The sequence below is a fragment of the Rhinoderma darwinii genome, chromosome 7 (assembly GCF_050947455.1).
Source record: "Rhinoderma darwinii isolate aRhiDar2 chromosome 7, aRhiDar2.hap1, whole genome shotgun sequence".
In the NCBI taxonomy this organism is placed as follows: domain Eukaryota; kingdom Metazoa; phylum Chordata; class Amphibia; order Anura; family Rhinodermatidae; genus Rhinoderma; species Rhinoderma darwinii.
The window spans coordinates 135,068,338-135,094,635 of record NC_134693.1 but is presented as its reverse complement, the minus strand read 5'-3'; the positions used below and the strand labels follow the sequence as shown (position 1 = coordinate 135,094,635).

At 41.4% G+C, this 26,298-nt stretch overlaps 1 protein-coding gene across 3 annotated transcripts; it reads left to right on the top strand.

Moving 5' to 3' along the window:
- Nucleotides 1-3: 3 nt before the first annotated feature.
- IP6K2 (inositol hexakisphosphate kinase 2) lies at nt 4-25,518 on the top strand. 3 transcript variants are annotated; one of them, XM_075831755.1, is made up of 7 exons: nt 26-97; nt 877-1,003; nt 17,948-18,218; nt 20,260-20,488; nt 21,024-21,196; nt 22,265-22,440; nt 23,313-25,518. In XM_075831755.1, exons 3-7 carry the CDS (start codon nt 18,017-18,019, stop codon nt 23,823-23,825), a joined length of 1,293 nt encoding a protein of 430 aa, XP_075687870.1. In that variant the 5' UTR covers nt 26-97; nt 877-1,003; nt 17,948-18,016; the 3' UTR covers nt 23,826-25,518. The 3 variants fall into 3 exon arrangements, with proteins under 3 accessions (XP_075687869.1, XP_075687870.1, XP_075687871.1); XM_075831756.1 differs by lacking the exon at nt 877-1,003 and adding an exon at nt 248-332 and having other exon boundaries at nt 57-97; XM_075831754.1 differs by lacking the exon at nt 877-1,003 and having other exon boundaries at nt 4-97.
- Nucleotides 25,519-26,298: the final 780 nt, after the last annotated feature.

The window sequence follows — 26,298 nt, the reverse complement described above, 5'->3', positions numbered from 1 at the left end:
CTCTACACCGAGGCCGAGATGCCTACTCCGCCATTTTGATTCCACTGAGACAAAAGAGAAGAAGCAGCTCGAAAGCCGGGACGAAGGTGAAGCGCAGGTAAAACAAACACTGACATTCACCCTCCATATCCCGTCTGTGAATATCTGACCTACGTATCAGGTGGGGATAGACGAGTGGGTGGGTAACCGGATGTTTGTGAAATTTAGCGTCTGACGCATGCAAATAATAGGCCTTCGTTTGTTGTAGGACTACAACTCCCAGCATGCCACGGAAGAGCTTATAGGGACTCTGCAGTAGTGCGGTACATACAGACGACTCAGCGCGCCGTGAGGTAGAGAGTCTGACAGGTTATGCTGAGACTTGTAGTGTGTACGTGAGACAGGATGGTGCAAAATACCTCAGGAAACGTCACATCCGGGCCCTATGTGACGTTTACGGAAAAAATAGCGATATAAACCTATGCTATACCGCTCCTATAGGGACGTATGCGTGACACGTTTACGCCTGGATACCGTTTTTTTTAATATGGTAGCCGAATAAAAAAAAAAGTGTGTGTGTGTGTATATATATATATATGTGTGTGTTTGCATTGAGAAATTATTGCATGACACGTACCCATGATGCATTTCTGTCATCTGCGTTGCAGATCCTGTCAGATTTGACCGGACGAATGTCGCGGCAGGCGTCGAGGGTATCCGATCGTTCGTGTTCACCTTGCATATTCGAGGGTTGCGCTACATTTAGTGAATGTCTATAGGGGAGGCGTCACGCGGTTTGTTGTGAGAGAATTTTGCGCCAAACGTTTAACATATATAGTGGCCGCGCCGCCGCCCTATATATGTATATATAATACGTCCCTTCTATTTCCCCTACAGCTTGTAAACCTGAAATAAAGTGGTCTAGGAATACGTATGCAGCGGGTCCGACATCGCAGCCACATATTTATAGGCACGGCGAGGAATTTATGGCATGTGACTATTACTTAGTTCTCTCGTAGAAAATGTAAGTCCATCCGGTTCGTGCTATATTGTTTGGGGTCTTGAATGGTTTTTCGAGAAATCCAGCTTTAAAAAAAAAAAAAAAAAAAAAAAAAAGTGGCCTCCGTGGGTCATGTGGAACTACAATCAGGGCTGGTTTTAGGGGCTGGCAAAATGGGCCATTGCCTACGGCCCCCTCGTCCTAGGTGACTCCCAAGGACTGGTCCCCAGGAGCAACGTGATTGTGGATGAGCGCTCACACGAGCGCTTCTGCCGCTTCGTTTTAGCGATTGGTGGGGGGGTCTCAGTGCTCGGACCCCAACCAATCAAAACTTCTGACATGTCACTATAAGGGTATGTTCACACGCAGTGTTTTCAGACGTAATTCGGGCGTTGTACCTTTTACGCATGAAAAAACGCCCCTAATACGCCTACAAACATCTGCCCATGGCTTTCAATGGGTTTTACGATGTTCTGTTCCCACGAGCCTTTATTTTACCCGTTGCTGTCATAATACGGCGCGTAAAATGACGGCTCGTCAAAAGAAGTGCAGGACACTTCTTGGGATTTTTTTGAAGGCGTTTTTCATTGACTCCATTGAAAAACGGCCGTAAAAAACGCGAGTCGTTAAAAAAAAAAAAAGGCTGAAAATCAGGAGCTGTTTTCGCCTGAAAACAGCTCCGTATTTTCAGACGTTTTTGCTCACTGCGTGTGAACATAGCCTAACAGTTTGGTTACCCTTTAATGCTAGTTAAAGGGATTTTCGGGTTATAAAAAAATATATGGCCTATCCTTAGGATAGGCCGTCAATATTAGATCGGTGGTTGTGCGACTGTCGGCACCCCCGCCGGTCAGCTGTTTGAAGAGGTCGCGTCCTCCTCATTCTTTACATGGTTTGTAGCGGCCCTGCGAGGTTCCGCACCGCTGTCCCATTCACTTGACTACAAATGTAACGGTGCGTGCAAATACGAACAAGGAGGAAAACCGTGTAAACAATGATGAGGCTGCAGTGCCCTAACGAGTGCCGCGGCCCCTTCAAACCGCTGATCAGCTGGGGTGCCAACAGTCGGACCCTCGTCGATTTTAATATTGATAAGTTATACATTTTAATAACCTCTTTAATGCCCCAGAGCACCAGGGACTTTACCATTAATTCATTCAATGTCCTAGACCTTCAGGGACTTTACCTTTAACCCCTAAATCACTATTTAGGCATTTTATGGCAATGTTATTTGGACTCTGACCGTTGTTTGTGCATTGAATGGCCGTATTGTGTACGAAATATGTGCCAGAGGTATGTGGGCGATAGATATATGGTAGGATTTGGGTACTGTATGGAGATATTAGGTATTATATGGTGGCAGTATTGGCGTTTTATGGAAGTATCTGGCGTTGTGTGGTCGTATTGTATAAAAATTGGCGTGCGGGGGGAGTGGGAGAGCATGTCTGTGTTTTATATGTATGTTTTGAATTTGAGAGCTACGGTCTAAAAATGGCGAGCAGGGCGCCCTCCCTATAAAACCGGCCTGACAAGTTACTGTGTGAGTGCGAGGATGACTGTAGACTTCTAGGTAGTCCTACATTTTTTTATATAGAGCCTACAAGATGTCTGTGTGTGATATAAGAGACCGCAATGACTGCAGGGAATGGTTACATAACCCTTATATAGAGAAGATGATTGGCATGGTTATAGTATCATTGTTACATAATGTATATATTCCCCTTGCTTTGATGGGTAAGCTTATGTTATGGATACGTGTCTTGGCTCCATGTTCCCGTCAGGCATCAGATGTACCCTCTTCCAGGAGCTGTGTCCTCTGGGGGGGGGGGGGGGGGGGGTGATAATGGCTTGTTCTGTCCGTGTCTTGATTTGTATTCCAGGCTTCATACCCAATGCCAAGCAAGGCCATAATGAAAACCCATCTCACCATGGCCTGTCCTAACCCTGTGTGTGTCCTGGACGCATGCCCCCCTAACTGAACCGGCCTGGGACCTGCCATCCATGCTCCTAACTAGAGAATATTCATGGCCTCTCCATAGTGTCATCAATCTAGATCATGTATTCTACAGCTTTATCTCACTAGAAATATCCTAGGCTGCTGCTGCTACTGGCACGGCAGGAAATCGCTGGTAGTTGCAGCATTGTGTGTGAATGTGTTTTATTAACATCTAAGATTATCGTGCCGAACGTACATCATTATGTAGTGAACCCTGTGGGGCTTAGAGAATACATTTTTGCGTTCAATAGTTACGAATGGCGTCCGCGTGTGTATCTCGAATTCTGTTGCTGATCGAACCGTAAACCTGGCCATACTCTAGAGAATTTGGGCGGCCGAAAGGGCAGATTTAGAAAGTTTTCTGCCGACTGTTGCCGCCTTTTTGTGACACGAATAAGCATAAGTCACCGACGGGCGACCGTTATCTGTGGATTTTCAGTGTAGGATTTTTTCAGTCATTGTCGGGTGCAATCTTGGAAAGTCGCTCATGCCAAACGACAGATCTACATCCCATCGATAGAAGACAAGGCCTGGCTACAGATCAAGGCAGTGATCCATCTGCAATTCGTCGTTTTAACTTATGCTGTTGTTGTCCGAAACGGTAACCTTCACAGATCAACCATGAACGACAAGTCATACAGAAAACGACCGCCTGACATCGCTAATGTATGGCCAGATTTAGTTATGCAGGACAATTTTTATTTTTTTTTTTAAGTCAAAATATACTTTTCTTCTTTGAGATTTCTTGACTATTATATTATTTGTATATACATACATGCCACTCCCCCGTCTTTTTAAAAAAAAAAATATTTATTTTGTGTCCTTACTAGACCACGCACCTGTCTAAGCAGTTTATTTGTACCTGTCATTTATTTGCAGCTGATGCTGTAACCTGATTTTCGTAGCATATTGGCCCTGGACTGCTTGAACATTTGTATCCTATTAATATGCCACTGGCAATGAGTGACCGTTATTCCTATAAATCTAACTTTTCACTTGTACGCTGTAATTACACAAGGTTATTGCGGTCCAAATACCAGCGCCATGAACTGGGACCTATCTATTGGCTGGCTCTGAAGCAGGACGTAGATATAAGATGGTGTTGGATGTTCAGATTCTTGAAAAATCTTTCCATAAATTTTTATGTTCCGCGTGTGTTTCTATTTATGTCTCTGAGAGCAGTTTCCCATGAAAACGTCAGCAATAACCACTCACTATTTCCATCATAGATTGTCGCATGACTGATTTCTGAAGGAGGTTATAAACTAGACTGGCAAAATGGTCTCTAAATTTAATTCTATAGTATTTTGTCCTACCTTACTATAAGGGCTTGTCCATGTGTAGCGGAATTGCGGACGGAAAATACGTTGCAGAATTCAGTATCAGCAAATTGGGTGAGAGTTAACAAATCTCATCCACACGCTGTGTAAAATTTCCGAATAGAGATTGACCTGCGGTGCGCATTTCAATTCCTGCTGCGGACTGAATTGCTGCGTTTTTCAGAGGAGACGTCACCATCTACAACATTGCGAAAAAAGCCGCAAAATCCGCACCATTTTCTGCAGTAAAAAACGCAGCAAATGCTGTGGTTTTTCTGCAGCGGAATTTCTACTACTTTATGCAGAATTGCTGCAGAACTTTTCTGCAGCAATTCCGTTGTGTGGACAAGCCCTAAGATTCTCATCACAGTTTACAGAAATTCACCTTCATCAAATGACTCTCCCTGTCATCTATAGGTGGCCTGATATATGACTGACTTTGAGTCTACACCTTGGCCTATCCGTACTGACGCCAAATATAGTAACGAGCACAGCTCATTCACTGAGGCTTCACACGGCATTGCCTACCTGATGAGGGCTGCTTGGGAGGGGGGTGGCATTTCATGGGTGCACACAGCTCCCATATAACAGACTTGTCTGCAGACAAAATAGTTTTCTGCTCTTGCCAAAAATGCACAAAAAAAAGTCAGCAATACATAGTGAAACAGTTAACGTCTGAGCAGAGATCTGTGGTTTCCTGTTTCTAATCTGCTAAAGCCTTCAGTGCACATTCAAATAACTTCTCAAACAAAACTGCTAATGCTGTGTCTGGTTAAAGGTGATATTTCCACTTTCCTCCTTCCTGTAATATCAAGATACACGGCCAACTGAGGCCTCCTATGAAAATTATTGCAAAGAGTAAGGGTGCGCTCACACGTGGCGTGCCTACATGGTATTTCAACAAAAATACGCTGCAGGAAACTACAATGTATTCTTATGGGAAAAAATATTCTGCAAAGTGTTGCGGAATATTTTTCCCATAGGCATACATTGTAAATATGCTGCAGAAATACAATGCAAGCACCTACATGTGAGCGCACCCTTACTGGGGTGCACAGTCAGGACAGTAGATGTATGACTGGCTGCTGCTGACAACCCAGGTCACACATCACATTATGCATCTTCCATGTAAGTTTTTTTTTTGCACTTGGTGGATAAGTAAGTAGCTTTGCAGAGATGTTTATCACGTTGTTTCCATAATTGCCTTACAAACAATGTACATTCCAGCTACAAATTGCCTCTAATCCTGCCAGGTGTCTTGCTGCAAGATATAAAACATCTCAATACTCAGTAGAAAACACAAACAATAAAACATTAATAGACTATAGTTGCGGAACGTTGGAAAATGTTTGTGGAATGCGGAGCATCTCCGATAATTTTCTTCCTAATACACAGCTCAGTTCCCAGCCAGTTTCTAAAATTGTCCCCCACACGTTTAGTGGACGAGTGGTAAACCAACTCTTATTGCACATCTAGCTATTCACTTATATACATCCGAATATCCTTTGTATGTGCCAGAAAGGGCAGGGAAGCCTGTCATGTTACAGACTGTCATAAAATGGTGTACCATAGGCAGAATACAGGCTGCTGTAAATTACTTTATTTCCTCCTACACAGAGTTTTTTCATTGTTTATTTACCATTGACCTTAACCCCTTCCCGCACCTTAACGTTAATGCACGTCAATGTGAGCAGTCACTTCGCGCACCTTGACGTGCACTAACGTCAGTGCTTTGACAGTTAACCGCCGCGCGGCGCTACACCGCAGCGGCGGTTAACTGTGCAAGGTGTCAGCCCTGCTCTCCCCGTTGCCGATCAGCCGCCTGTCGCCGCTGAAATCAGCAATTAACCCCTTCGATGCGGTGGTCGATTGCGATCACCACATTGAAGAGGTTTACAGCGGATCGGCAGCCCCCCACATGTATTTGCGGGGGCTGGTGATCCTTCTCACGGCAACCAGAGGCCAGACAATGACCTCCGGGTTGCCATGTACGGAAGCCTCGGAGGATCAGCCTCCGGCTGGTCCTCTGATGCTTCCTGTCAGTGTGACTGTCACGTCACAATGACAGTTAGAACACATTACACTACGTGTGTAGTGTAATGTGTTCCAGCAGCAATCAGAGCTGCAAGTCTAAGTGTCCCCTAGTGGGACAAGTACAAAAAAAGATGATAAAAATGTTTTTAAAAAGTGTAAAAATAAAAGTTAGAAGTGACATAAACAAAGAATGCTTTTTTTCCTATAAGTCTTTTATTATAGGAAAAAAATTAACACGTTAAAAAAAGTACACATATTTGGTATCACCGCGTTCGTAACTACCCCAACTATAAAACTGTAATATTATTTTTCCCGCACGGTGAACACCGCGAAAAAAATAAACGAAAAACAGTGCCCGAATCACAATTTTTTGGTTGCCAACCCTCTCAAAATATACAATAAAAAGTAATAAAAAAGTCTCATGTACGCCAAAATTGTACCAATACAAACTACAACCCGTCCCGCAAAAAACAAGCCCTTACACCGCGTTTTTGACTGAAAAATAAAAACGTTATGGCTCTCAGAATATGGTGACAGAAAAAATAATTTATTTTATAAATAAGTGATTTTATTGCACAAACGCTGCAAAACATAAAAAAATTATATACATATGGTATCGCCGTAATCGTACCGACCCGCAGTATAAAATATAATGGTAATTTATAGCCCAGGGTGAACGCCATAGAAAAAAAAAGAATAAAAAACATTGTCAGAATTGATGGTTTTTGGTCACCTTGCTTGCCAAAAAAATTGAATAAAATGTGATCAAAAAAATTTCTGGTACCCCAAAATGGTACCAATGAAAACTACAGATTGTCCCGCAAAGAATAAGCCCTCACACAGCTCCGGTGGAGAAAAAATAAAACCGTTCTGGCTCTCAGAATATGGCGATGCAAAATGTGCAGTGTTCCAAAAGCAGATAAGATCGGACGCCATTTATCAGTGCGACACCGGCCACATATCTGGGGATTATTATTTATTTACCCCATTATTATACCCTCTTATTATACCCTGATGTACCCCGCACAGATAACATGTACCCTGATGTATTCCGCACAGATAACATATGCCCCCACATTATAAACTGAAACACCAGTAAAACCCCAAACAGAACTACTACCAAGCTACATCTGCGCCCCAAAAGCCAAATGCCGCTCCCTCCCTTCTGAGCCCTGCAGCGTGCCTAAACACCAGTTTACGTCCATAGATATGGCATCGCCATACCCAGGAGAACCCGGTTAATATTTTATGAGGTATTTGTCTTCAGTGGCACAAACTGGGCATAACATGTAGTGCACTAAAATGGCATATGAGTGGAAAATTGTAATTTTCACTCTGCACCATCCGCTGCACATTAACCCCTGCGCGCACCACGACATAGCATGTCTTAGTGTGGGGGGTGATGTATGGAGCGTCTCAGGTGAAAAATAAAGCATTTAAAACGGCAAAATCACTGTTTTTTGGTCACCTTGGCTCTACCTAAAAATGTAATAAAAAGTGCTCAAAAAGTTGTATGTACCAAAAAATTGTACCAATAAAAACGACCGCTCGTCCCTCAATAAATAATCCCTCATACCGCTCCATTGACTGAAAAATAAAAAAGTTGTGGCTCTTGGAACGCGGGGAGGAAAAAACTAAAAAGGAAAAGGAAAAAAATGGATCAGTCTAGAAAGGGTTAATTACTTTCTAATGAAAAACCATTTATGACCACACGTGGGGTATTGCCGTACTCGGGAGAAATTGCTTTACAAATGTTGGGCAGCTTTTACCCCCTTTATCCTTTGTGAAATTGAAAAATTTTTAGTGGAAGAAATGTCGATATTCATTTTCACGGCCTAATTCTAATAAATCCTGCAAAAGACTTGTGGGGTCTAAATGCCCACTATATCCCTAGATAGATTCTTTAAGTGGTGTAATTTCCACTTTTGGGGGGTTTCCACTGTTTTGGCCTCTCAGGGGCTTTGCAAATGCGACATGGCACCCAAAAACCATTTCAGCTAAATTTGAGCTCCAAAAGACAAATAGCGCTCCTTCCCTTCTAAGCCCTGCTGTAGGTCCAAACAGCAGTTTATTACCACATATGGGATATTTCCGTAATCGGGAGAAATTGTTTTACAAATGTTGGGGTGCTTTTCCTCCTTTATTCCTTGTAAAAATTTAAAATGGCTACCTTTTTTCAGAAAAAAAGTAGATTTTTACCTTTACAGAATAATTCCAATGAATTCAGCAAAACAACTGTGGGGTCAAAATGTTAACTTTACCCCTAGAAAAATTCCTTGATGAGTGTAGTTTCCAAAATGGGGTCACTTTCCGGGGGTTTCCACTATTTTGTTCCCTCCAGTGCATTTCAAACGCGACACGGCACTGAAAACTATTCCAGCAAAATCAGAATTTCAAAATCCAAATGGTGCTCCTTCCCTTCTGAGTCCTGCTGTGGGTCCAAACAGCAGTTTATTACCACATATGGGGTATTGCTATAATCGGGAGAAATTGCTTTACATATGTTGGGGTGTTTTTTCTCTTTTATTCCTTGAAAAAATTAAACATTTCTAAGTTTTTTCAGAAAAAAAGTAGATTTTCATCTTCACATACTAATTCAAATAAATTTAGCAAAAAAACTGTGGGTTCAAAATGATAACTATACCCATAGATAAATTCCCTGAGGGGTGTAGTTTCCATAATGAGGTCACTTTTGGGGGTCTTTATTGTTTTGGCCCCACAAGACCTCTTCAAACCTGACATGGTACCTAAAATATATGCAAAAAAAAATCCAAAATCCACTAGGTGCTCCATTGCTTCTGAGGCCTGTATTTCAGTAAATGAGTGCACTAGGGCCACATGTGGGATATTTCTAAAAACTGCAGAATCTGGGCAATAAATAATAAGTTACATTTCTTGGGTAAAACCTTCTGTGGTATAGATTTTGTTTTATTACAAATTAATTTTGTAAAAAAAAAAATGAAATTTGTAACTTACACCTCTACTTTGCTTTAATTCCTGTGAAACGCCTAAAGGGTTAAAACACTTTCTGAATGCTGTTTTGGATATTTTGAGGGGTGCAGTTTTCAAAATGGGGTGATTTATGGGGACTTTCTAATATATAAGGCCCTCAAAGCCACTTCAGAACGAAAATGGTCCTTGTAAGAATCGCCTTTTGAAATTTTCTTGAAAATATGAGAAATCGCTGCTAAAGTTCTAAGTCTTGTAACATCCTAGAAAAATAAAAGAATGTTCAAAAAACGATGCAAAACTAAAGTAGACATATGGGAAAGGTTAACTAGTGACTATTTTGTGTGGTATTACTATCTGTTTTACAAGCAGATACATTTAAATTTAGAAAAATGCTAATTTTTGCACATTTTCTACAAATCTTGGTGTTTTTTACAAATAAATATTTTTTCTCTAACGTAAAGTACAATATGTCACAAGAAAACAATCTCAGAATCACTTGGATAGGCAAAAGCATTCCGGAGTTATTACCACATAAAGGGACACATGTCAGATTTGAAAAATCGGCTTAGTCCTGAAGGCCAAAACAGGCTCAGTCCTGAAGGGGTTAAAGTGCTAGCAGGAGCAGGGGTCAACTCCTCTTCCAGGTGACCTGCCAAAATGGGAGAATTATCACAACAAACACAGTTGGGTTTCCAACTACAATTGGATTTCCCGCTCTGGGTGGAGTTGTCCTTTTTTTAGTGCTCACAACAAATAATAATCTTGTTTTAAGAGAAGACATCACTGCTATTTAGGAGGAATCCTAATTGTCATAATTGCCAATTAGCATTCTAAGTAGGTCACTAAACCTGCAAATCTATCAGTGATGTCCACTGCTTCATGCTTGTTCTATAGAGGTTATGATCTGGGATGTGGGGGTGGTCAGATTTATTCTTCCTCTTTGCTTCTTGTTATTTTCCTGAACTTCATAATTATTTGTCATTATTTATAGCTAATGCTTACCTGGTAATAACTTTCTCTATTCCCTATGCTTTACACTGCAGCTCTGCATATTAAAATTTACTGCTTTGTACAAATCTGAGCCCACTACAAGCTTAGCAAGAAGTGCATGGTCATTTCTTTTACAGCTGGGACATAATGGAGCACAATTCTGGCGCACATGCCATGTGGCACTTTTATTAACTGGTTTTAGACACCCTTGGTGCCTTGCTTGACAAGTGGGCACGACTACGTGGCAATGGGCAGAAGGTTATTTTGCGCCTGGGAAACATTTGACCGTAATCTGTCCCAATGATTACAAACTACTGAACCACCAGTATGAAGAAGACAATCAGGGACCTGCTGCACATAGACTGAGGGTAATGAGCTTCAATCGTGGGGGGGGGGGGGTCGGCTTTAGACAAGTTTTCAAGGTGAGGCATGTTTTAGGATTCCTATCATGCCATGTTGCCTAATGGGACAGAAATCCCAATGCATTCTTATCTCAAGAGTAATATTGTCTCACTGAGGTTCTAATTTTTACCCTTCTTGCCTTGGTTGATATTGTAACACTGTGCTCTGCTGCTTTTAGTGCCACCCCCACACATGTAGATGTCATCCTAGTGCTAAGAATATAACAGGCATAGGATTTTACCAACGATCTACGTATATATCTGTCTAATCCAATACTGATTAGCTAATGGCATATGAGGCATCTTTCAACAAATGCAAAATGATGCGTATGCATTCCCATATTATTAAATATGTAAAATTGTGTCCTAGCAGGGATAGGTACTTTCCTCCATAGGTTCATTCTTTTCTAAAGCTGGTTTAAAGTCTGGAAACACAGGAGTGGACATCAAAGAAAGGAGATGCATTCGTCTTTTCTTTATACAGTTTATTCGTTTCGGATTCACTTCTGGCTTTGGCTCAAAAATTGAAACCAAATGCTTCATCATAAATTTGTGTGATCCTGGCCCTATGACGATGGTGTTAGGATTTGTATGTTATTACTGTACGTGTAGACACAACATATAGGTGGGTAGATTTTTGTTATGTTCTTGCCATCTCTTGCGTATTTCCGATCTGTTATTGAACTGAGCCGTGGTCTGGTTGATGACCGATGAGATATCCAGCCTACTCTCTCAATTATTTAGCCTTGCAGTTCCACTTTGTGTAGTTGACTTAATGCAATTGAGTTTCAACACCTGTAGATTTGGTATATTCCATCAGGTTCGTGTTTGAATATGTTTAGCTTGCTGTAATACTATAAACTGTGTTAGGTGGTGTAACTCTAGACTATCCAGTATTAATTTCTCTACCTACAGGTGATCCCACATCAATGTCACAGGAGACGGCTGTATGTTATTCGTTGTAGGAAACAGCCCTTGTAATGACACAGATCATATACTATCCCATGGGGGATAATTGCATTAGTGCAAGGTAAAGGCTGGTCATGTCAGCTCTGTATCCTAGCAGCCAGAACAGTAAACATGGAGGAAAACAAGGGCAGCAGAAAAACCATCCATATGGGAATAAGTAGGCGCTTGGTTTTGTTGCTGAAATACTGTTTGTTTTTTTCAGTAACCTAGAACTGATTTGAATTTGTTTTCAGATATTGACCCTAATTTTTTAAGGCACTTTTACACGGGCCAATGATTGGGAAAACTAGTTCATCGACTGATCTGCTCGTTAATGCAGCATTGAATACTTTTGTTGTCGACAGCGCATCTCCAAGTGTAAACAGGGAGATGTGCTGACGACATGATGGAAATGTATGGGGGTGAATGATCGTAGTAACGATCGCTTGTCCCCATACTAAACTATCATCGCGCCTTCTGAAAGGAGCAAACGAGTGCCGATCAACGAGCTGTCTCGTTGATCGGCGTTCGTATTCACAGCCCTAATTAATGTAATAGCTCCCTAAGGCTAGATTCACGTCCGAGTTGCACCCGTGCGGGACCCGTCTTCACGGATCCCTCATAGACTTGAGTTTAGGGATCCGTGAAAACGGAAGAAAATAGGACATGTTCTTTTTTTCAACGGACCCTTCACACGGTAAAACAACGGCCGTGTGAACAGCCCCATTGAAATACATGCGTCCGTGTGAACAAGTCCTTCGTGTAGAAGTGTGCATGGAAGGTTTTCTTAACTGATAACCTCGGATGAACGCCTTTACATGCCGGTACCCCTCCAACAGGATACGAAAACACTAAGGTAGCTAATTTGTCTACAAATGTGTTACTGGTTCTTAACTTTTTTGGTGGTTTCTGTTCATGTTTATAAAACCTCTTATTTCTGGGCTGCTGAAAAAAAATTAATATTGCTTCCTGGAGTGGCTGACAAAGCCAACAGTATCTTGTACACGATCACAGGATAAAACCATGTGGGTCGGCACTGTTCAATAGTAAAGTCCCACTACAATACAAGTCCCACTTTGTTGTCTGTCGAGTTCCGTGACTAAAGTCAGAGGAGGTGCTCCGCTCAAAGACAAAGTCCATCGAGTGTACAGAAGTAAAAGCAGATAGAGCGGCGCTCGCCCAAGTCAACTTTTCTTTTCTTTATTGCTCAATAGTGGAAAACAAACAAGTGAATATCAGTCTGTACCCTCTTGTTCGTTTATTGCTATTAAGCAATAAATAAAAGAAGTCGACTTGGGTCAGTGTCGCTTTTACTTCTGTATATTTGATAAATTGGTCTTTAGGATTTGGATGTTTACCTGTCGGTTTCTTTTGTTTTTCGGGGTACTTGTGGCTTAACTCACCCCTCTGTTGAAATATATGCGATCGAGTGAGTGGGTGGCGGGGGGAGCAATAAAGTATTTCTTAGCTCTGTACATGTTTTGTCTGCTGTATTGGAGGCAAATAAAATACTTGACAGTTTGGAAATTATTGATCAATGTAATAAACGCAGCTCCTGCACCTAAACCAGGACACACTAAATTTCTATTACTCTTCCTTAGAGGGGTTTTCCCATCTTTGATATTTATGGCATATCCACAGAATATTACATAAATGTCTGATAGATGCAGTTCTCACCTCTTGGACCGACACCTATCTCTAGAAAGGGGCCCTCAAACCCCTGTCCTACCTTGTCCGGCTTCCCTGCCACGGTCTGTCAAGGTGGTCGGGAGTACGGAAACAGCTGCGCTACGTGGTTTCCGAAACTCCTGTAGAAGTGAATTTGAGTTACGGAAACGGCGTAGCACGGTGCCCCGTTCTAGAGATGGGTACCGGTCCCACCGGTGAGACCTGCATCTATGGGACACTTATAGCATATCCCATGGATATACCATAAATGTCGAAGTCGGTAAAACCCATTGAAGCACACGAGATGCTGTCAATTCTTTTTACTGGCAGATGTCCAAGCTACATCAGTTTTGAAGTGTATTGCTGCCGCGTGAGAACTGGAGTTAAACAATATTGTTCCACCGTGTCTATAGCTTAATGTTTACCCAGCATACAGCATATTTATCTATGTAACGTTAACCCCTCCCTAACCAGCACAATGTTTACTATATATCATGACTGCGTACGTGATGACTATATTACACAATGCTCAGTAAGCTGAATGGAATGTTTTTGCATGAATTTTTTTGTCACAGTGAAACTATGAGGTAATGGTCAGCATAATGATGACGTCACCACACTGACGTCACATCTTTTGATCGGATGGCGGAGGTAGGGAACCCCAGGTTACAGTAATGTTAACGCCTTGGCTAGATGTAAGTCAATATTTGAGGAGTAAATCTTCAGGGCTCAGTCACTTGTTTTTGCACTTTTACTCGTTTTCTTCTGGGGCAGGGGTTTTATATGTAATTGCTGCTTATCCATAGTGTGTTGTCAAGTTACTAAAAAGTGTTACTGCTCGCAGACTATTTTGATGGTGTAAAATCCTATGTAGCTTAGGCTGTAATGTACATGACAATAGCGCTAGGGCTACACAGTGTCTTTGGTTATGCGACCCGAAGATCGCATTGCAAAATGGCAAGTAATGCTTGTGAATATTGTTGTGTTTCTACACGCACAGTGAAAGGCCGCGAAAAGACAGCCACAAAAAAAATCACTTTCTCCGACTTCTATATCATAGTTAATTTGTGACATTATAGCAATTTTTATTTTTTCTCTCTCCCCTCTTCATGTCTTTTGGATTTCACACACCTTAAATTGCATGCGACTCTAAAGCACATCGCACCCTAAGGCCCAATGCACACGAACGTGCTTTTGCGGCCGCAATTCCCCGGTCTGCGGTCCGGGCTCATTGAAAATAATGTGCACGGCCTGCGATTTGCGGGCAGCTCGCGGCTGTCACTCAGTGGCCGGCTGACTTGGAAATCACGGCCGTCACATGGACCCATGTATTTAAATGAGACTGTTCACACGACCATTGTTTCAACAGAGCGTGTGAAGGGTCCTTGAAAAAAATAGAACGTGTCTTATTTTTTTGCACTTCACGCATCCCCACGCATTTTTATTACCCCTTTCTGGAGATAGATGCACGTTCCACACCTATGAGACATTCATGGCATATTCTGTGAATTATGTGAAGTTCTTAAAACAGAAACACAAGCGTGTGCCAAGAAATCTCCAAAGTGTCGCGTCATCCTGAGTCGGCTAATGATCTGAAAATCACCGGGGCGCGGCTCTGTGTTCGCTTTCCTCACTTATCCACCTGTGGTCTGGTCTCTACAATTTGACCCAAATTCTCCATATAGCTTAAAAACATTTGGATTACAGCCTTACTTTACTTCTATCTTATCTTTTGTTAATTTTGACATTAGTAATTAAAGTATATGTACACACTGTATCTAAAATAAAGAGCAACTTTGCAAACACATGATTGCGGAATCCGACTACACACTGGATTTGTTTGCGGTTGGGTTGCCCTGGAGAGACAGATCTGCAAAGATAGACTATATGGACAAAAGTATTGGGACACACTTGTTGATTGTTGAATTTGGTATTAACATCCGCACAGAAACACTGCCTGGGAGTGTCATCATGGGGGCCGAGCAGTTGCATGCCAGCCTTACATCACCAAGCACAATGCCAAGCGTCGGATGGAGTGGTGTAAAGCCGCCGCTACTGGACTCAAGCAGTGGAAAACGTGTTCTGTAGAGTGACGCTTCTCTATCTGGCAATCTTATGAACAAGTCTGGGTTTGGTGACTACTAGGAGAACGTTATCTGCATTGTGGCAGCTGTAAAGTTTGGTGGAGGTGGGGTAATGTTATGGGGTTATTCTTCAGGGGTCGTCCTCTAGTTCCAGTGAAGGGAAATCTTAATACCAGCACACAAGACATTTTGGACAATTGTAGCTTCCAACTTTGTGAGAACAGTTTGGGGTTTGGCCTTTTCTGTTCTAGCATGACAGCTCCCCAGTGCACAAGGTCCATAGACCTGGTGGGGGAGTTTGGTGTGAAGAACTTGAATGGCCGCACAGAGTCCTGACCTCAACCCCATCCAACACCTTTGGGATGAACTAGAACGGAGATTGTAAGCCAGATCCTCTCCTCCAACATCAGTGTCTGACCTCACAAATGATCTTCTGGATGAATGGGCAAAAATTCCCACAGACACTGCAAAATCTTGTGGAAAACCTTCCCAGAAGGGTGGAAGCCGTTTAACTGCAAAGAGGGAACCAACTCCAATGGGATGTCATTAAAGCTCTTGTAGGTGTACTGTGTATGTGTCCCAATACTTTTGTCCTTATAGTGTATATACACAAAACAGAGGAATATTTGAATTAAATTTTTTGCAAGGTTCCATTTTATTTTATTTTTTTGCAAAGGTGGACATACTGTAGTGTTCACATATCCCAAAAACTGCAACAAAACCATAATGTGTGAATACAACCACAGACTTGAGCAGGTTGAATTAATTTTCTCGATAAACGCAAACTATTTGGGTGCATTTAGATGAGGCGTTTTTGGCCGTGCATTAAAAATTGCATCAGAAATTGTGGCAGAAATGCATGCGTTTTTGCAGCAAATTTTTTTTTCATGGACACACAGCGTTAAGTGGGTTATATGAATTCAACTCAATTATTCTCCAATACGTGTGAGTGAACAGTGAATGTAAATTTATGAATGTGTTCACATAGTTGGCATGTGTGTTCCTTCTTTTTTTTTTTCTCATTTTGTTTTGTTCCCAGCCTCTGTATGGAATGTCTCTGTTCACTGACACCAGGTAGAGATCTGGAAAAAGGGGAGGTACTGAAAGACATGTTAGAAAGTTTGTAGAACTTTTTGTTGTACAATAAATAAATTGTGTTTACATTCTGCATGTGGAGGGATCAAATTTGATGGGAATGACTGTCAAATAAACCAAGCTGTTCCTTTAGCTCTCACATGCTTTTTTAGAGAAAAAAATGGACGTAATATGAGAGTTATACAAATGAATAAAGAAAGGCGTACTGGCAGAATCGCTTCTTAAAATGCAGCATAGAGCTCCCTCTAGTGCCTGAAACCTGTAAAAATAAATAAATGTTCTGATACTTCGTATCCGTCTTAATAAAAAATGTTTGTGTTCAATCTGAATCTGCTAGTGAACGCAAGATCATCTCCGTCTACCAACGCAGTACGTGCTTTCAAATAAATCCGTGTGGAGCTGAATGGTGCAGGTTTCCACTTTTTTTCTGTTCTTTGTCTGCAGTGGTAATTGATGCTTTTGTGCTTGCTGCATTCACATGTTTGAGGCAGGTCAGGAACGTGCTTCTCCATCCTGCGTTTCTGTTACAAAATACTGCACGGATTAGCTAAATAACGTATGTTAGGCTTCGTTCACACATGCGTTGTGACTTTCCGTCGTTCTGCGCGGTCAGAGGAGCAGAACAAGGGAATAACGGAAGCAACGGTTCCGTTGCAGAACGGACACTGCCAGCGGCGGACGGAACCCGTTGACTTTAATAGGTACCGTCGGCTGTCCGTCGGGGTGTCTAATTTTACCGGAGACAATAGTGCAGAATGCCGCGCCATTGTCTCCGGTAATCCCTGCCGGATCTGCGATGGATGCCCCCTAACGGAGTCTCCAACGCAGATGTGAACGAAGCCTTACTCAAATATTTTGCGACCTATTGTAATATCTGTCCGGGCATGCTGAGAGTTATAGTTTTGCAATAACTATAGAGATAAAGGTTGGAGGCCACTGGTATAAATGGTTTTGTGTGTGTGTGTGTGTGTGTGTGTATATATATATATATATATCTGTGTATTACTAATGGTTTCCCGTATATATCCATGTAAAGATGATTTGAATGAAGCGTTCGTAGTCGTATGATTGTAATATATCCATTGTTTAGGCCAGGTTTGCGGTTCTTCGCTGTATAGTATCAATATTTTGTTGCTCAGAAAGACAAAAACAGCTGAGAGCAGCAGCGTTGTTACTCCACCTCCTTTTGTCTCCCTGGCCTGTTTTCTGGGATACTCCCAGATACATATGTCATTGGCTTGGGCGTCTTTGCAGGAGGAGCTCGCAAGCTTGTTTTTCTTCTCCCGTGTGACATCACTCTATTTGTCTCCGTGCTATAAGGCTGAGAGCTCAGTTGAGGATTTTGCCTGGCGAAGGAAAGACACTGTGGATTGTGCTCTTTGATATAAACCTATGGAGAGATTTTTTTAATACATGCACAGACTAAATCTTGCCCTGGTCTAACCGGAGGGAACCTTGTTTCTTTGCATTTGTTTTAACAGAGACCGGGTAAGCCGCCTTAAAGGACAGACCTGTACAAGCCGTTGTGCATACTCTAATGTGCAGTAACGATGAGCCCAGCATTCCGAGCTATGGAAGTGGAGCGCTACGCAAACGGAGTTCTGCTCGAGCCTTTTTTACACCAGGTTGGGGGGCACTCTTGTGTCCTTCGCTTTAACGACAAGACCATCTGTAAGCCCCTCATTCAAAGGGAGCACCTGTTCTATGAAACGCTCCCTGCAGAGATCAGAAAATTTACACCTCAGTATAAAGGTAAGTCCTGGCTTCCGTGTGGGGGGGCGCTGCCTTCTTGGGTCTTGTACAAATGTCACTATGATTTGTTTACCCTAAAGCTCTTCTTCAGAAGCAGTTTTGGGAATTATTCTTTTTTTTTTTTTTACATTTTGATGTCAGGGACAGGCTGTGATGCGTGTGTTGGAGTTTACCAATGGGTCTCTTGGCTGGCTAAAAAGCATTAGAGTTTAGACAAGCTGTGCTTGTGGCCTTAAGTCTCCCTTAGACTCCTGTAGGTAAGTGGAAAACGAGAAGATCAGTGTTTAAAGCTACCTGGTCCAATATAGACTTGTTTTTTGCCTATTTTTTTTCTCTCCCGTTTTTCTCTTCTCTCTTAAACTTTTCCTTTTATTGCGGAAAAAGAGGTTAGTTTTACATTTTTTGGTTTAATTAAATTAAAAAAAAAGATTTATGTTATTACGCATTCACTTTAGAGTACGGTGGTAAAAAACTCCTGTCTCTGATGTTGGAAAAAATCCGCAGGATAAATACGAGGAAGAAATGTGCAGAGACTGCTTCCTATATATTCCGGGAACTTTCCCTTTCAGAGGAAATGGAACTTTATTTTTGGATTAAAGGGTTGCGTTAAACACTGGAATGAGTCACCTGAATTATGCAAGTGGAAATCCCGGTTCTCAAGGGCTTACATTCCTGAGTCAATATTCTTTGTTCTTAAGTAATTTGGTGTAATTGCAAGTGAAAGGTGATTCATAGAGGTAGGATACTTTATATCATATTCTCTCCTCTGTCTTCTGGCCGTGGCTGTCAGCCATACGGTTCCATACGTTACAGGTAAACAAAGATGTTTGCGGTAATTGAGAATTATTCGTGCAAGATAGCGGATGGTTTGAGAAACCCAAATGTTAACATTTCATCTTATGAGCTGTGCTCTGTTTTATTTATTTATTTTGTGTTTAGCTTCTGTTTTTTGGTGTTCTCGTTCTTAATGTGGTGGAGGGTGGGCAAACGGTCATGGTCGATATGCATTGACTGTACTCGGAAATTAAACCGGAGGCTGTTTGCTAGCTCGCTTTTCCCTTTTACCCTCTTAGTGTCCTTCCGTTTATTTATTTTTTGTGTGCTTGAAAGCAAAGACTGTCCAGTTCTGTGCACCCTCCCGAGCTCCTGTAAAAGTCCCAGGTCCGTTTTTTGCCGCTCTCTCCTGCTGCCCTGAGGGAGCTGGGCGACATCTCTAGAAATGAGGGACAGTTCAGGACGATGAGGACTTTTTATGGCAATCCTGGAAATCAGCTGAACCATTGCTAAAGACTCTTATTACTATCAGTGCATTAGAGACTCTGATATGAGCAGACAACAAAGTGCTTTTAAAGAGTTCACCACGAAGAATATTACATTTGCTTTGTTACACGTGTTTGCTTTTAATTAGTATTAATGCAAAATAAGCAAATGATTTGCTCTACCTAATACCTTAAGTAAAGGTTTTAATCCCTGGTGACAGAACAGAAGCGTTTCAGGTAGCGTTCGCTGTATTGTTTGTCTCTGTTGCTTTTATTTTTATTTTGCTATGCTTGCACATCTCCAAATCGGATGCCTTGAACCCTTCCTTCATAGTTTTGTGATATTGAATGCTTTTTGCTTTGCATCGGTGCATAAATGCAAACGCTTCTGGTGTTTCACTTTAAGATGTAAATATAAATTGTTTTACATCTTCGTTTTTCTCAATTGCAATCAATAAAGAATATTTATTTTATTTCAATAAATATTTTTATGAATGGAAATTGTCTCCTGTTATTATTTTGTCAGAGTTGTGTTTTGCTCTGCTGAATCTAAACGGCTCCATAAAGCAATGTGTCTTGATATATATATATATACTTATATGTATGCCTTGTTTCTATGTCAGGTGTTTCTATGTTTAGCTGTTTGATATTTGTTTGGTTGGCAGATGAGATTTGGCCTGTTACAGGATATTTGCTAAGGATTGGGTAAGATACATACAACACAGATCTCGATTGCCTTCCACCTCTTGTTTCTAAACCAGTCTTCCTCTCTACCTCTGCAGGTGTGGTGTCTGTAAGCTTTGAAGAAGATGAAGATGGAAATCTGTGCCTAATTGCCTATCCTTTAAACCGGGACCAAGACAACTTGGAAAAGGTTGACTTCATGTCAGATTGCAGTGAGGCCAAAAGTAAACTCCTCAGGTGGTCCAATAAAAAAGGTCTTCTGTTGGAGAACGATAACCTTACCAAGGAAAGGGTTCGGCAACATAGGAAAGAAGAGAAAATGAAAAGGTGAGGTTCAGAATTTTTAGAGGGCAATATGGTATGACATTTTGGCAACTGCTTGGCAGCTCACTGCCAACCAGTCAGGTTTCCATTTTTTTGGGGGGGGGGGGGAACCCGGGAACCCTGGCTCTCTACACAATGGAGTGGGGAAACCGTCAAGTCCTCTTTCTCCTCTCCCATGAGATCTGTTCCCATTTTTGATGAAAAAAGACGTGGGAGAGTTGACCCACAACCTAACATGGGAAGAATATTTCACAATATTTATTTGCAGCTGTGCTGCTTCGCTACCAGAGCAATCTGAATGTTTTGCAGGAAACTTGCTTTTTTGACTTTTTAAATACAGACTTGTACACTGCTGACATTATAGTAGCAAATCTGCTGCTGTTTTCTGCAAAACGGCTCCAAAGTGAACTCTTTAATATCAGAGCATGCACGCTATGGCAATACAAGCAGAAAGAAGTATGTTTAAGTGCCTGTTTCTGTACCATAACTTTTTTTTAAGTATTTGTAACTTTCTATCTTTGTTTTTTGTTTTTTCCAGCCACAAACTAGAAGAAGAATTTGAATGGTTAAAGAAATCTGAAGTCTTGTATTACAGCGTGGAAAAAAAAGGGAATGTCGGTTCACTATTTAAGCACAACCCATGGAGTATGAAATGTCACCAGCAACAGCTCCAGCGCATGAAGGAAAATGCCAAACACCGAAACCAATATAGTATCCTTTCCTACCAATACTTATATGCTGTATAGATAGATGGCTCAAGTAAATCAGCACCCCCCTCCCCCAAACAACATTCTGTCAGCTTACCTTGTGTAGGTCTGCAAAATGTTTATAAATTATCGGTTTTTTTTGTTCGAGCTCTTCAGAAAGTGGTTTTAGATCCTTCTGGGAAGTGAGATGACTGGATCTACACCAACCACTAGTAAAGCTGGCAACACACAACCTGATACAACAATTGGACTACGCAGGCACAAATGTTAATTTATACAGCTCCGTATTGTGCAAGTAGATGTTTCCATTATGTTGGTTAGATCATGCTTCCCTTTTCTACTCTAAAACAGCAGGATAGTGGTCCAATGATGGGCACAAGTTACCCTGACTTTCTTGGTGAGGGACCCAATAATAAATCAAAGCTTCCTGGGACAGGTTCTTGAATACATAGCAATGAACTGTTGTGTTGCACGTAGCAGAGTTTGCCTCTAGTTAGCAAAGGTGACACCACAGTCCGTTTAATCTAAGCTTATCATGTCTTAGGCAGTCTGATCGTGTACTAGAAGGGAAAGCGGATTAACTCTAAATGCTCAGCATCACTTCAAATGCTCATCTTGTTCTCCGAATAGAACAAAGATTTTAGTGTCTCCTTAGTTTACCCTTCAGACACGACACTTTAGGGCAAATGAAAAGATTACTGCCTTGGCTGATGTCGTCTGATAAACATCAGCAGTAGCAGCTTTTCTTTGAAGGGAAAATGCATATTGGAGATTAGTAAAAAGTAATGGCAGCCGCTGGCCAATTGGCTTGGTGTTTCAAATTAAATAGCCTCAAAATGAGCAGCCTGCCTGAGAATAATCATCTTGAGATCTGGAGACACTTGACAACTCATCGTTGATCATTTTGTTCATTTACACTTTGCAGGTTTTGTTACAAACTGAATGATAAATTATTTGTCTTTGATTATACCGTGTCTGTTTGCCAAATGCTCACCCTACGTTTACAAAGGGTTATTTATTTATTTATTCATTTATTTTTTAACTTCAACGCGTGGTTTCCTTAACTAGTCAGAATTTATCTTATTGGAAAATCTGACTTGTCGGTACCAGGTACCGTGTGTCTTGGATCTAAAGATGGGGACGCGGCAACATGGCGACGATGCATCAGAAGAAAAGAAAGCCAATCAAATCCAGAAGTGTCAGCAAAGCACGTCTGCGATTATTGGAGTCCGGGTGTGTGGTATGCAGGTGAGGATTTTGAGTCATTCCTTGCACAGCATCTTGCCTGAGGTTTGTTACAGGCATGAAACATAAAAAAACCCTGTTCTGACGGCATTTGGGATGTGCAGCGTTGTTTATGGGTTTATGTAGTAGCGTGAAATGATAGATGCGGGAAGGTCCTTTTTGTTTCATATTTTATTGTAACTGTTATGAGGATCCATCTGTGTTTTCTACAAAGTATACTTGTGCTGCATAATTTACCAGGTCTATTCTCCCTTGTGGTTCTTGCACTGCCCCTAATCACGAATATATAAACGCTTTATACAGCTGCCGCAATATGTCTAGTTCACAGTCCATTATTACAGAACCAGTGTCACGTGACATTTTCGCTTCATATATTTAAAAACTTACGGGATCGATTATTTAACGTCCTAAACGCCTAGATTGTGTTGAATGGTTTTAATGTATTACTATTGTTGGTTCGCTCTCGGTTCCGATAGAAATTGGTAATATTAGGGCAAGCATTTAGGCCAGAATGTTCCCTTTTAAGGGTAGAAGTGACCAAATGATAGAGAAGGAAGGCCATAGGTTGGCTGGCACCTACAGACCCTGGCTGTTTTATGGTCGTCTGTGTCTGCTATTCTAATAACGGTATATAGGTTCTTCGAATTGGCAGTCTGTTTTCTGCTTTTATAGAGAAATGGCAGGGAATTTTAATTTGTTGATACTCTGCCATATTCTAAGGTTGCACTAAATTGTAAAAAGAGAGATTCAGATAAGTGTTAGGGAACTGCGATATCCAGATGAAGTTTCAGCTGAAACGTCATTCCTACTTAGGTTAATGTATACATGTATGCTGCAAAGTGCCTCTTCTTATAGTTTTATTTCTCTATTTGCAGGTCTACCAAACTGGCACCGGGCAACTCATGTTTATGAACAAATACCACGGCAGGAAACTTTCAGTCCAGGGCTTTAAAGAAGCACTTTACCAGTTCTTTCACAATGGAAAAAACCTGCGCCGGGAACTGATTGACCCTGTAATCAAAAAACTGACCGAACTTAAAATGGTTTTAGAAAAACAGGAGTCTTATCGTTTTTATTCCAGTTCACTGCTTATTATTTATGACGGGAAAGAATTGCCGGAGGTTCCCATGGACTCCGACTCTGAAGACCTAGGGGACCTATCTGAGGAGTCTTCGGACGAATCGGCTGGAGCCTACGCCTACAAACCTTCCAGTAACAAACACTCGGCCAGCAACGTAGACGTCCGCATGATAGACTTTGCACACACGACCTGCAAGTTTTACAGGGAAGACAGCGTGGTACACGAAGGCCAGGACACGGGCTACATTTTCGGACTCCAGAATTTAATAGCTATTATTAAAGAAATAAGAGATGACAGCAGCGAATAAAAGAGATGCAAAACTACGTTCATAAAAAGCACTAGAATAACAATGTCTATTCCACAATGATGACCGCTTTGTGGTGGTAAAAATCATTACAGGATACGATGGGCCTCGCCTGTCCGAAGACTTGTTCTAAAAACAGAGAGGGCATTTACTAAGCTGTGCTGGACAGAGCACTGATTAATATTGTTATACTTTATTTATTTTAAATCTAAAACATTCCATATTTGATGATTCAAATACCTCTGTTACACCCGTGTGTATGTTTGTGGGTTGTTTTTTTAACCCGACCCTATTGTTCCCCTACCCTTCCCCTTTTGTTTTGTTTTTTGGTTATGTTTTTGGTATGTTATGCACCAAACCATGGAAATCATGCGGACTGTATTCAATGCGCAGGTGCTTGATGAAGCTTGGCCCTCTGTTACATAGTTTTGCCTGAACTACGGTGTTCAAACCAGAATATCCATGACCGATATGGGATAATAAAGCAAATGCTACTGTTAGGAAAAAAAACGACAAAGAGTTACGCTCCATTGGATCCCATTCTAATATGTCTATTTATTGGGCTCCCGCCCAGGTTACAATAGCAGTGGGACATTATAATGGATAATGTAACTTCATGAACATATGTGCCTTTTATCACACACACACAAAACTAAAATACCAACTGCTATTAGCAAAGGGTCATTGCGGTGTGTATTGAATGAGGGGCCGTTCATCGAATAAGAAGCCTTGAGTTTACCACGATAATGCGTTCCATGTTATTTGCACTTTTTATTTGCTTCTCTAAAGCGATCATTAAACCAAATACTTCTATTTTGTGACGTGTCTGTTAAGGGGAACAACAGAAAATTATTAAAAAGGAAAAAAAAAAAGCAAAGATCTGCTTTGTGTCAGTAGAACGGGTACCTGCTTGGAATGGAATGCAAATGGTATTTTTTCTTTCAGTTTAATGTCAGATCATATTAGTTCCTGCATTATTGTTGTTTTTTTTAAATATATACTGTACAATAAGCATTGGTTTGATTTTCAGATTATTTACCAACACCTTGCTCCGGTTGACCTATGGAATTTGCAGATGTAGGAAGTCGTCCTTTCCGCTGGTCATTTCTATATAGTTGGCCTAGGTATGTCTAGCTTCCATAGATGGGATATTGATAGCAATAATGTATGTCATGACCACCAGATGTTCCAGCTTAGTACATTGGGTTTACAGCCAGCATTCTCCTAGTAATGGGTATCGATATGGCTCTCACATGCTGTTGGTTTACTGCCATGTCCAAAAGCCCGCTATTCAATGACTGATAGAGAGACTGGTCCAAGAGAAACTTGCACTAAGATCTCAGTGGGGTTTTTCGATGGCTCATGAAACCCATTGAGAACCTAGGGAAAGGCACTCAATGACCATAGGCGGCCATTCTGCTGGGCAGACAGTCCTTTATAAGACTGCACCTTACAATTGGGGTCAACACTGAGGCACGATATACCTCTCCGATGACCATAATCCCTATTAATTCATGACCGCACTCTTGTCAATGAGGATTTTACCCATAAAAATGGCCGCCTCTGCTATTTCTAGGAGAATTATGTTGCTGTGTCGTTACCACGTCCCATCACCATGTCGAGTTATGAGCAATGGATGCATTTCTTTTTTTTTGGTTTCTAAAATAATTAATAAAATATCTTCTATAAATTGTAACTCTTGTAAAGGCTCCGGTTATTTCTCCCCTATTGTAAGCGCAGTAGAATTTAATTATAATTTTTTGGGGGAATTCGGATGGTTTTGTACCCGTCCACCCCTATAGGAAGTTAATGGGTAATGTATTATAAAGTGTTGGCTATAGAATAAGAGATGCCTCTGCCGTGTGTCTTTTAGCTTAATTCTGCACTATAGTTGGAAGTTTCTAATAGGGGGAAAGTCTTCTGGAGTTCCTGACACTTATCCCTCTAACTCTACAGTTGCTCTTGATTTATTTGGCCAGGACTAAACCTAGATATTTTTTCTGTAGCGCTGTTGATTGTTTTTAACTTTTGAGTGACCGTTGCAGTCCACAAGACTGCATGCAGCTCGATGTATTCGTTTGGGCTGAAACTCAATAGTTAAAATTCATCAGTAAGGCCTGATTCACACGAATGTTGTATACATCCATGTGCTATCCGTTAACAAAAACGGACGGCACACGGACCCATGCGGTTTAATGGGGTTATTCAGATATGCGTTGGTTTTCACGCAGCGTGTCCGTTGCGTGCATCTCACTGCATGGCCTACTGTTTTGCGGACCGCGTCGCATTGAAGTCTATGGGTGCGTGAAAATCACGGACGTCATCCGTGTGCTGTCCGTTATTCACGCACCAGTTGCTAAAGAAATGCTGAAAAATAAAAAAAGTGCACCAACACTGACATGAAAAACTGATAGCATGCAGAACTGCAACGCACGAAAAACGGTGCGTTTTTTGTGGACGCAAAACGCACACGTTT

What these genes read in the sequence shown, in the direction of transcription:
- IP6K2 (XM_075831754.1), top strand. Translation starts at nt 18,017, where the DNA reads ATGAGCCCAGCATTCCGAGCTATGGAAGTGGAGCGCTACGCAAACGGA. An exon ending in AAAGAAGAGAAAATGAAAAG is followed by an intron (nt 20,489 to 21,023) that starts GTGAGGTTCAGA and finishes TGTTTTTTCCAG; the next exon opens with CCACAAACTAGAAGAAGAAT. An exon ending in TCCGGGTGTGTGGTATGCAG is followed by an intron (nt 22,441 to 23,312) that starts GTGAGGATTTTG and finishes CTCTATTTGCAG; the next exon opens with GTCTACCAAACTGGCACCGG.